Source organism: Haliotis rubra, unplaced genomic scaffold, assembly GCF_003918875.1.
Source record: "Haliotis rubra isolate DU_JTF1 unplaced genomic scaffold, ASM391887v1 Scf554, whole genome shotgun sequence".
NCBI classification, from domain to species: Eukaryota; Metazoa; Mollusca; class Gastropoda; order Lepetellida; family Haliotidae; genus Haliotis; species Haliotis rubra.
Genome location: NW_025767251.1, coordinates 214,856 through 227,774, shown reverse-complemented (window position 1 = coordinate 227,774; position 12,919 = coordinate 214,856). Strand labels below are relative to the sequence as shown.

The 12,919-nt window shown below is 41.0% G+C and overlaps 1 protein-coding gene across 1 annotated transcript in view; it reads left to right on the top strand.

The window, feature by feature from the left end:
* Nucleotides 1-11,023: 11,023 nt before the first annotated feature.
* LOC124253812 (parathyroid hormone/parathyroid hormone-related peptide receptor-like) overlaps nt 11,024-12,919 on the top strand; it is a 32,901-nt gene continuing 31,005 nt past the window's right edge. Inside the window, exons 1-2 of the mRNA XM_046687657.1 lie at nt 11,024-11,044; nt 11,230-11,314. Of these exons, the coding sequence (XP_046543613.1) occupies nt 11,024-11,044; nt 11,230-11,314 (106 nt within the window). The remainder of the gene's footprint in view (nt 11,045-11,229; nt 11,315-12,919) is intronic.

Genomic DNA, 12,919 nt, shown 5'->3' with positions numbered 1-12,919 from the left:
TCTTAAAGATACGATTGTTTGAAAAGGGATCGAGCGTTTGTAGGGAGGTTTATGACTGGCTTAAAGAGACGAATGAGTGAATATTACTGGGGCGTTTGTAGGGCGTTTTGACTGGATTAAAGATACGAATGAGTGAATATTACTGGGGCGTTTGTAGGGTGTTTTGACTGGATTAAAGATACGAATGAGTGAATATTACTGGGGCGTTTGTAGGGTGTTTTGACTGGCTTAAAGATACGAATGGGTGAATATTACTGGGGCGTTTGTAGGGTGTTTTGACTGGCTTAAAGATGCGAATGAGTGAATATTACTGGGGCGTTTGTAGGGCGTTTTGACTGGCTTAAAGATGCGAATGAGTGAATATTACTGGGGCGTTTGTAGGGCGTTTTGACTGGCTTAAAGATACGAACGCATGAAAAGGGCTTGGGCGTTTTGTGGGGCGGTTTAGGCAGTCTTAAAGATACGATAGCATGACAAGGGATGGGGCGTTATTGGCATGCTGGACACTTCATATGTGAAAGTGACAAGAAAAACTTTGTGAAATAGTGTCAATCTTGCAGACTTTCATTGTTTTTTTTAATTTCGAAAGAAATGATTGAAGGAGTCAGTAGTAGTCGGTGATGCATTTAACCACACGTCTATACTATCTGTATCAATATCTCCGGACAAATGAAGTAAAGAAACCCGTACATCAAAATATCACAAAAACTATTCGTTTTATAAAGTGTGAAAGTCAGTCCCGTCAAATTCTTGCACATGTTCGAACATTACAAAAACTCAAAACCGACATCTTGACATGTTTAAACCTTACCAAACAGTATATTGTTGTAAATATTTTCTTATTCTGGCAAAAACGGGGTCCTCATCATATTTTGTCCTTTGTCAGGAGTCAGAGAATACCATGGTTACAGTGCTCAATAAGACATCACGACAATTGAAGTTTTGTATTGACATCTATGGACTTCTAAAAGATCGATAAATGTATAGCATGGCGGCCAGGTAAAAAGGTATTTCCACGTCAACTATATTTTGTAATAAAACTATTCTATTACACATGACACATGAAATGAGCCAGTTTTCAAAATCCTTGGGTCATATTCCCAAGAATGTGTTTTCATCAAAGCTGTAAACGCTGAAATGTCACGTTAAATTGTTTATCAAGCTAATCCACACGGCAGAATATTTGATATTCTTTTGTCTTATTCCTTCCTTGTCTTTGAGTTGGTTGTATTCCCCGACTGGCCATGTTATCATCTCAACATTTAAGAATAAAGTTAGATTTCCTTCAAATATTGACACTAAAACAATGGGTCTGTCCTGCGTCATACGAGCTTGTGAATATGAGGTAATTAGTAAAACTATTATTCTGATTATTATGATCAACCCAGAGACTGACTGACTGAGTTTGGTTTTACGCCGCTTTTAGCAATATTTGGGTTTGACCTTTAAGACACAATGTCACACTTTTTCGACAATAATGTTACGTTGCATTAATTCATTCAAACTTTTTAACTGTAATCTAAATGCGTAATTTTCGAGGGAATAAATTATATGATAGCTTCCCAGAGGGCTGATAGTTAGCATTATTGAGAGAGATTAATTATTTATTTTTAGAGAAGTGTGGTGTGATATAGTGCCTTTAAAATTGCAAACGCTACATAAGCGTTACAAGACTGAACCCAGTCGCTGAAACACTGCATACTGAAGGTTCAGAACACAAGTATTATGTTCGTATGACTGACTGACTGAGTTTGGTTTTACGCCGCTTTTAGCAATATTCCAGCAACATCACGGCGGGGAACACCAGAAATGGGCTTCACACATTGTACCCTTGTGGGGATTCGAACCCGGGTCTTCGGCGTGACGAGCCAACGCTTTAACCACTAGGCTACCCCACCGCCCCTCAACCCAGGGAAGTATGATCTTATCAGGATAAGGAAAATTGGATAACTATATACAAGGCTTTGTAACGGGGTGGAGTAGGGTGGGGGGATTCACAGCACAATTGTCACAATCGGTGTCCTGTTAGATTGTTGTAATACCAGTGTTGATCCTGAGCATGATATTCTGTGATAGAATAGAATAGAATAATACTTTAATGCCTTTTCAGGAATTTGTGTTACATCAGCAGAGCTACTGACACATTAGAGAGATACCAACATATTTACATAAATTCTTGATTTAGATATCTTCACATTTGTTTAAGAGAGATATGGTACTTGGAATAAAGGATGTACGGGCTCTCTTAGTTTTCACAATTGGAACTTTGTATCGGCGGCCTGAAGAGAGAAGGTTGTATTCCGAATTTAAGTAGTGAGTACGGTCAGATATGATTTTGACAGCTTGATTCACGATTTGCCGCGCATATATTGATGATAAACATTCGAATCTGACTCCAGCGATTTTACTTGCAGTGTTAACAATTTTGTCTATTTTAGATTTGAGATGAACTGAGAGAGACCCGTACCAGCAATTGAAGGAAAATGTTAAAATACTCTGAATAAATGCTACATAAAAAGATGACATTCACAAGCCGTATCGCAAATAGTTATGATTAAACCGTTTCTTCTTCAGCTCCGAGGGCTCGACTTGTGTTTTCCACCAATTAAACCGTAGTTCAGTTACATAACGTTATCAGTTACAGCCGTTTTATATCAAGAACTGTTGAAAACATCTTCAAACATTTAAAGGGATGCTAGCCGTCCTATGATTTGTTTGTCCGGAACAAATTGGTTTCATTGTGAAGCTTCCGGATTGATTAAGATAATTGGCATCATACAGAGTGCAGCGATATTCGGAGATTGGTCCCGGTGAAATGGACGAACAAGTACACACACACTGAGAATATATCACCGAATTTATTTTATACCTATGTAAAAGATTTTATGTGTGAGTTTCGCATGACAGATATTTTCCCAAAATACAGAAGCCAGAATAACGCTAGTAAATGTTATGCGCAGATGACCCTCTGAGAAATCATTACAGATAGCGTCCACGTTATATGTCGTAACTGTTAACGACCCAAGAGATGCGGTAAAATGAAATAGGTATATGACGTAAGGTTTGTGACTGTCAGTAACATATCAACTTCCCATGAAACATTCGGTAGTTTATTTCGAGTATTTCCAAAGTCCATGAACCCGGTCTAGACCATAGCCATGTAAATGTGAGCTTATCGACGCTGAGATTCACATTGACATCAAACAGTATAGATCTACAATATTCTGATATGATTCTAGACGGCGTGGCCTTTTGAAACATCCGGGACCATTTCGTTTGATGTTTGTTTGTCGTTTGGACTATATTCGCCTATTATAAAAACCATTTCTACTGAAAATAACATTTCTATGGAAAAGTTCATATGGAGGGACACTTCAAAAAGGAGAAAAAATACGTTATAAGTTTTTTTTCAACTTTTCGTTAAAATAGATACAAGAAACAAGTTATTGATTTTTTAATATTTTGTGATTAAGGAAACTCATGGGCATATGAAGACATGGACCACTGAGAGAAACCGCCGAGAAATAGAGTGGTAGTATCTGACCATGTATCACAATCAGGGATTCGAACCTGTGATTGGTGGATCAGGGTTATTCTAATACAATGATTACGGAGCGGAAGAAGAGTTTCTAAATAATGACCCTGATCTTGAGGTTGTGTTCAGTTCATATTGACACCGTGTAATTGTTTCTGATGAGATCAGTCTGTATGATGTCCTTCCTGTAAAACTGAATGAATTGTTTAACGCCTGTATGAACCGGGTTTTAGTTTTTTCAGCAATATCAGAAACATGTTATTTTATCCCTGTTGTTGTTTCACTTGTACATTTTCAGCTATCTGTTTCCTAGTGTTTCATTCACCTGATGAAGGATAAGAATAATACTCGAAACATCGTGTTCCTTGAATAAAGAAGTTGACATTCATAAACTCTCGCCTTCATCAAATAACAAATTTCTAAGACACCCAAACCCTGCTTCTTGCGCAATGAGTGCGACCGTTGGATTCGAACCCTCAAGTAACGAGTCCTGGGACGACAAAGGCAGGCAACTCTGCACAATGAGTGTGGAGGATGCTGGGCCACCTGTTCCTCCGTAACGCATGTGTGTACGTACATGTTCATCAGCTACTTAGTCAGCTGTCGACACAGGTGTCAGAAGGATTGGATATACACACCCTGAAGTAATCCTCATTCATCGCCGTCTCTGTCTGAATCTGTGACTGGCGAACTAACACTCGGGGGCAGATAACATCAACAGGAACCTCTGCCCTATGTTTCGAGTTTCTGTGAACACCTGTTGTCATCACTCTTTTGGGGGGGATCTTTCCATGTATGTTAGCTCTGCTATTTTGTTTTTATGCCCATTCGAATCTGCAGCGTGGGATAGTCGAGACTGGTTATTCTGGCATTGATGGCATACAGTTGTTATTTGAAAAATAATTTTACCGGGGTTTTTTTGTGTGTGTGTGTGGGGGTGTGTGTGTGTGTGGGTGTGTGTGTGTGTATTATGGTTTTTGATGTTTTTGGGGTGGGGGGTTGTTTGGGTTTTTGTTTTGTTTTGGGGTTTTCTTATGTGTTTTTTATATGTACACCTCTACAGGCATAAGGTAGGAATGCGAAGACGCACGTTGTAAATAGAATGAATACTTCAGCCATGGAGTCACTGGCAGTGCCAATGCTATGCTGCATTCTGTCGACATTTGTGAGAGACACTGCTGGAGGTAATAATTAGACGATGTTCCAGTTCTCTCCGTTATAAGCGGTTAATCCACTCCACCATTCATTTAAATGAGTGAGTGAGTTAAAATTTAACGTCACACCGGCAATACTTCAGCCATACAGTGACGAGAACAAAGTTAGTATATATGATAAATATATGTCACAAAGGACAGTAAAACATTAGCAACGTACATGTATCACAGAACTCAAGTCTGAAGAGCTGCAAGTGTTACCCACCACGAGGAGGTTGCTCTTCAAGGGTGCCCCATGCCTTTGAAACAAAATGTCATAAATAATAATGTTCATTCTGAGAAGCAGATGCTTAATTGGCACTGATAGGTACAGCAACGGACAGATGGAAGACGCTGATGGAATGAGTTGAAGTACGGACAGGTAATTAACACTCTAATTAACACTGTAATTAACACTGTAATTGACAAGGGAGGGAATTGGTAATTAGTACCGAGACATGATTGTCATGGATAAATGGAAGCCAGCTGGATTAATTGCCTAGATGTATAGAATTGATGAATAGCCATCCAAGATCTTTGAAAGACATTTAGAAGGGATGCACATAAGGAAGAGTTTTATGGATGTCAACTTCTCTATTATGAGGAACGCAATGTTTCTGAGTATATCCTTACTCCTTCATTAGGGAGAGAATTGTATGGATGTCAACGTCTTAATTATGACGAACACAACGTTTCGGAGTGTATCCTTACTCATTCATAAGGCGAGGAAGATAGTTTTATCGATGTCAACTCCTTAATCATGAGGAACACAACGTTAGGGAGTGTATCCTTACTCATTCATTAGGAAGAGAGTTTTATGGCTGTCAACTTCTTTATCACGTGGAACACAACGTTTGGGAGTGTATCCTTACTCATTCATTAGGAAGAGAGTTTTATGGATGTCAACGTCTTAATCATGTGGAACACAACGTTTCAGATTATATCCTTACTCCTTCATGGTGACGAGAGTTTTATGGATGTCAACTTTTTATTATGAGAAACACAATGTTTCTGAGTATATCCTTACTCCTTCATGGGGACGATAATTGTATGGATGTCAACGTCTTAATTATGACGAACACAACGTGAACACAACGTTTTATCGATGTCAACTCTTTTATCAGGAGGAACACAACGTTTGGGAGTGTATCCTTACTCCTTCATGGGGAAGAGAGTTTTATGGATGTCAACTTCTTTATCACGTGGAACACAACGTTTCGGATTATATCCTTACTCCTTCACAGTGGCGAGGGTTTTATGGATGTCAACTTCATTATTATGAGAAACACATTGAGTATATCCTTACTCCTTCATGGGGACGAGAATTGTATGGATGCCAACGTCTTTATTATGAGGAACACAACGTTTCGGAGTGTATCCTTACTCATTCATAAGGTGAGGAAGATAGTTTTATCGATGTCAACTCCTTTATCATGAGGAATACAACGTTTCGGAGTGTACCTTTACTCCTTCATGAGGAAGAGAGTTTTGGTGATGTCAACTTCGTTATTATGAGGATGATGCTCAGGCACTGGTGATATCCTAGGGCTATTGTGATACTAGTGTATGGGCACTGCTGATGTGACGGTGCCACTGTTGTGGTTCGGGGCACTGGGCAGTGTTGTGCTGGTGGATTGTGCTAGTGTGATAATGACAGGACACTGCTGATGTGATGGTGCCAATGTTGTGGTTCGGGGCACTGGGCAGTGTTGTGCTGGTGGATTGTGCTAGTGTGATAATGACAGGACACTGCTGATGTGATGGGGTCATTGTTGTGGTTCGGGGCACTGGGCAGTGTTGTGCTGGTGGATTGTGCTAGTGTGATAATGACAGGACACTGCTGATGTGATGGTGCCATTGTTGTGGTTCGGGGCACTGGGCAGTGTTGTGCTGGTGGATTGTGCTAGTGTGATAATGACAGGACACTGCTGATGTGATGGTGCCACTGTTGTGGTTCGGGGCACTGGGCAGTGTTGTACTGGTGGATTGTGCTAGTGTGATAATGACAGGACACTGCTGATGTGACGGTGCCACTGTTGTGGTTCGGGGCACTGGGCAGTGTTGTGCTGGTGGATTGTGCTAGTGTGATAATGACAGGACACTGCTGATGTGATGGTGCCACCGTTGTGGTTCGGGGCACTGGGCAGTGTTATGCTGGTGGATTGTGCTAGTGTGATAATGACAGGACACTGCTGATGTGACGTTGCCACTGTTATGGTTCGGGGCACTGGGCAGTGTTGTGCTGGTGGATTGTGCTAGTGTGATAATGACAGGTCACTGCTGATGTGATGGTGCCCCTGTTGTGGTTCGGGGCACTGGGAAGTGTTGTGCTGGTGGATTGTGCTAGTGTGATAATGACAGGACACTGCTGATGTGATGGTGCCAATGTTGTGGTTCGGGGCACTGGGCAGTGTTGTGCTGGTGGATTGTGCTAGTGTGATAATGACAGGACACTGCTGATGTGATGGTGCCACTGTTATGGTTCGGGGCACTGGGCAGTGTTGTGCTGGTGGATTGTGCTAGTGTGATAATGACAGGACACTGCTGATGTGATGGTGCCCCTGTTGTGGTTCGGGGCACTGGGCAGTGTTGTGCTGGTGGATTGTGCTAGTGTGATAAATGACAGGACACTGCTGATGTGATGGTGCCACTGTTGTGGTTCGGGGCACTGGGCAGTGTTGTGCTGGTGGATTGTGCTAGTGTGATAATGACAGGACACTGCTGATGTGACGGTGCCACTGTTATGGTTCGGGGCACTGGGCAGTGTTGTGCTGGTGGATTGTGCTAGTGTGATAATGACAGGACACTGCTGATGTGATGGGGTCATTGGTATGGTTCGGGGCACTGGGCAGTGTTGTGCTGGTGGATTGTGCTAGTGTGATAATGACAGGACACTGCTGATGTGATGGTGCCACTGTTATGGTTCGGGGCACTGGGCAGTGTTGTGCTGGTGGATTGTGCTAGTGTGATAATGACAGGACACTGCTGATGTGATGGTGCCCCTGTTGTGGTTCGGGGCACTGGGCAGTGTTGTGCTGGTTGATTGTGCTAGTGTGATAATGACAGGACACTGCTGATGTGACGTTGCCACTGTTGTGGTTCGGGGCACTGGGAAGTGTTGTGCTGGTGGATTGTGCTAGTGTGATAAATGACAGGTCACTGCTGATGTGATGGTGCCACTGTTGTGGTTCGGGGCACTGGGCAGTGTTGTGCCGGTGGATTGTGCTAGTGTGATAATGACAGGACACTGCTGATGTGATGGTGCCACTGTTGTGGTTCGGGGCACTGGGCAGTGTTGTGCTGATGGATTGTGCTAGTGTGATAAATGACAGGACACTGCTGATGTGATGGTGCCCCTGTTGTGGTTCGGGGCACTGGGCAGTGTTGTGCTAGTTGATTGTGCTAGTGTGATAATGACAGGACACTGCTGATGTGACGTTGCCACTGTTATGGTTCGGGGCACTGGGCAGTGTTGTGCTGGTGGATTGTGCTAGTGTGATAATGACAGGTCACTGCTGATGTGATGGTGCCCCTGTTGTGGTTCGGGGCACTGGGCAGTTTTGTGCTGGTGGATTGTGCTAGTGTGATAATGACAGGACACTGCTGATGGATTGTGCTAGTGTGATTATAGCAGGGCACTAGTCATAAACTAGTGCGATATGTTTAGGCGGAGGTTAGGATCACACAGTCCTCAGTCTAAACATCACAAATATGCAGTTTATTGTCTTCAGCCACGAGTCATGGTTCAAGACTGTAATAGCATCATTCACATCGACTCGTTCGGTCCGGATTCACGGGGTGCCACTATTGACGGAGGCTTCACATGGTACAATTGTCGCTCAGCTCTCCCATTTGTGTATATTATAGTTATGCTATACCACAAAAATATCTCTTAAATTTAACTTTGTACTATATTCGTAGATACTATTTTTTTCCCTCCAGCTCTGTGGCTGAAATAATGCTGATGCCACGTTAAGGTTGAACTCTCACTATGTCAACAACGGATGTAACAGCGTGAAAACCCTTTAAGATGAACTCATCACACATACGTATTACGTACGATATATATTGTCCCAATGACTCGACTCGATTGTTTTACTGTAGCAATATTCATTTCCACCTACACAGTCGACAGTATGACCGATGGTTGGAAGGAACGATCTATCATTTTGTCATCATGATCTGATAGTACAAGAGAGTGAGTTTGGCATTACTTAAAAATTAGGCTCTCTCGCCGAAATGTGATAACATTGATAGTTGTTGAAAACACTTATTTCTCTGTATGTCTGAAATATCTGAGTCTTGAAACCAGTCTGCAGATGGGTTGTCATGGCTACAGCCATTTCAACGTTTATTTAACTTTAACTGGTTACACAATGACGCAGTTCTCTGACCAGAAACGCCCCAACTACTTCAATTCATGCCTCTATTTTTATGCGAACCCTTCGGAGAGAGGTCTGTTTTTGTTCTCTTGTAAAAACGTAATCGCGAATATATACTGAGAAGCACATTTCATTAATATGCCATGTTTTCGTGTAAACATATCGGAAATAGATTTAAGACTCATGTGGCTGTGACTTTATACATCTAGGTACATTCACACCTGGAATACAATAAACTGGTCTGTTTACGGTGGGTAATGTAAGCAATTTGTTCCAGCATTATCAAGGCTAAGCGGTCTGAAAAAGGCCTCCTCTCAATGTATCGAACCCAAAGATATGACGTGACAAGGAAATACTTTGACTCTAAGGCTAACCCGACGGCCCGCCATTTCAGAAAAAATGTTCCACTATTCTATAGCTAATTACTTTGAGGTTGTATTATAACACACAGAGAGAGAGAGAGAGAGAGACAGACAGACAAGTACACTACTACACTCACACAAACACATACAGAGAGAGAGAGACAAACAACCACACGCGCGCACGCACACACACACACACCAACACCAACCATTTTCAGCCACATACCACATATGCTGACTAACTGTAAAAGCGCACATAATTATATTATCATGGGGACACATATTCGGGTATTCACCCTTATATTAGGGTTCAGGCTCACTGGAACTATTGATCCAGGCTGCTTAATCTCTGGCGTTGCTTTCCAAAAAGCTTCAACTTGTATTCTTGCTATCCGACATCACAACTAGTATATCATGGCTTCAGCCCCATTTAGTAGTGATTACCCGATGCCCCTTTAACAAACAAAGAGGATAAATAAATGTAACAGCGAAGATGCTTGCTTTCGTGTTTATGAAGAAGCTCGTTCTTTACAATCCTAAATTGTGATTAATTTTCACCATCACCTTGTTCAACTGGCAGACCAAGATATGTTTGGAAGAAATCAATTATGCTGATAAGGACTCCTTGTGCTGTTACAAAAAAAAATGCAGTGTATCCAAATGATAAAAAAACAACCATTTCCATATTCAAAAGACATATCTGCTAAACTTGTGTTGAAACCAGGTGTCCGCGAACATGTGAAACCAGGTGTCCGCGAACAGGTGAACTTATATTGTCCGACCTGTGGCAACCATTGCAAGAACATACAAAGACAAGTCCCCAGGAACATATGGGAGCGCGAAGTACATGTCAAAATAGGCAATTACGTCGAGCATCATTTTTGCACCAAATCGTGAATGGTCCTCATCTCTCCCATAAAACTAACTGAAAGCTTGAACGAGGCGTTGGATGTTGGAACACTGATCTAACAACTGTAAAGGTTTGAGAAAAAACAATGTAACTCCAAAATTTCAAAATAACGATCAGGAAAAGGAACCTCCCGTGCATCAGGTGTGATGATTACAACGCTATCTGGAAAGTGGACAAGCCTCTTTAACAATACCAATGATTCTGTAACACACGTGTGCTGTTAGGTTCGCCATGAGTAGCTCCTACTTGTTACAATAATGGTCAAAACTGGGAATCGGGTGGTCAAGATACATAAACCTAATCGTTGTTCATGCTTTCAATCACGGGTTTGTTGGTCCATAGTTATGTCTTTTGGTTATTCTGATTATTACTGTGACATAGCTGGAATATTGCTTGATTGCAGCACAAAACAACTTTAATAGTAATACTGTTTCGAGAGAAAACAGGTGACTACACACAGGCTTCTAACTATTTGTCCAGTTGTCACATTCGCAGCTAGACAAAAGTGGACGCATTTATGAACTATAATATTCCAATAGTATGTATCTGATTAACCGGCTGAAGAACGTATACACTCATGTCTGGAGATGGCTAAAAATGAAACACACAACAAATGGTCATTCGATACTGATGTGATTAATATGGGTTCTGTTTCGACCGAGGTTTGTCGGTTTTCCCGACTGTTTTCAGTCTAGTAATTTCAATATTTCCGGGTTGTTGTTTTTGTCAAAATCCATTTTTCAAGTGTATACTTTCTTTTACCTGGCATTTGATTTGCCCTTGCAACAGATGGCCTAAAGTTATACCCTTTGACTAAAAGTGAATAATGTGTATATTCTGTTTTCAGCTGATTTCAATTGAGAGCAAGCATCACCAGTCATTCCTCCTGCACAAGGCAGAAATCAGATGTGTCAAACGCATCAACGCATCCGGTGAGTAATACGCTTTATGGTCAGCTCTCATCTCACATTACATGAAAATACCAGCTTCTGGACCCGTGAAGATCCGGGTTAGAATTGATCTTCAGTAACCCATGCCTGTCGTAAGAGGCGACTAACGGGATCAGGTGGTCAGGCTCGCTGACTTGATTGGCACATGTTATCGTATCCCAATTGGGTAGATCAATGCTCATGTTGTTGATCACCGCCGCCATATAGCTGGAATATTGCTGAGTGCGGCGTAAAACAAAACTCACTCACTCACCAGCTTCTGATTGCTGTGACTGTAATCTTATGTGGATATACATCTATGAATACACAATGCCATTAAGAATATACATCGTTATTTTTTCTTAATATTTAACTTCCAGGTGTCATGCGGGGTGAGGTATTGCCTCCAATCTTAATTTCGTTGTACATAAATGATTTTGAACAATTTTACTATCAATAAATTGTTTATCCTGCGACTGTAAATTTCTCAGTATATTTCTGTTCACATAAGCAGATGACTTGTTTCGTGTCTCTGAATCAATCGAAGGCTTACATTGGTAGCTCTGTATTACACCAATGGGATTAGAAGTGAATGTTTCAGGATCTAAAGTGATGGTCTGGAAGGGTTCGCAAGGTAAAGAACGAGGACATGCAATCATAAAATGGGGATGGTGTGGAAATAGTATATTTTCTTGTTGAGGATTTTATCAACCTACAAAATGACAAAATTTACATGCTGTGACAAGCATCGTGCAGATCAAGGTGGAACGCCTTCATTCAAGCTGTATCGTGATGACGTGGTACTTGCCCTAAATACTAAGACAACGCTCTTTGATACATGAACTGCTGGAGTAAATTACTGATAATAGCACCTTCAAGTGATGTCAGAATAAATGTTTGATAACTTTGGTAATAATGAGTAGCCGTCCCTAGCATAATGTTTTCGTTAAATTAATTTGAGGAACTAACAAGGAATAGCATACAGTAAGAAGCCAAATATTCAGTTTCCCTAAGCGTGTGTTATACAAACCTCTTTTTTGATAATCACGTTTCACAACTGACTTGAAAACTGTAGTGACTGGTTTGTACAGAAAAAGAAGTTTCCATATTTGGACATTGTTCATGTCCTTGTAACAGAAACTAGACAATACCAGGCTTTAGAATTTGATAGAAAACGACATGATTACGTTTCAGACATAGAACATGAATTTCATTTTACACTATTATGTCGTTGTATTATGATCTCTGGACAAAGTATATCAAATAATATTACTGAAATACTTTCCGTAATTAAACTTGTAGACCGTTTTAATTTAAAGGATGTAAACTAATATCATGTTTGGATAAATTTCTCGGTAAAGTATGAAATTGACATTTTGACGTTTGATAGTTATGTTCCTCCACGACACGTGAATCCATATCATATATCCTGTTTCATATAGCTGTATCGCCTACAACTAATAAGGAGTGAAGGATATAACCGGATTGAATAACAGGCCTACATACACACGGTGAACAAATCATCAAACCTGAACTCATATACACCAAAACAGATTAAAAATCACTAAAATAGCAAATAAACTTCCAAAACTGCCACAATATCCTCTA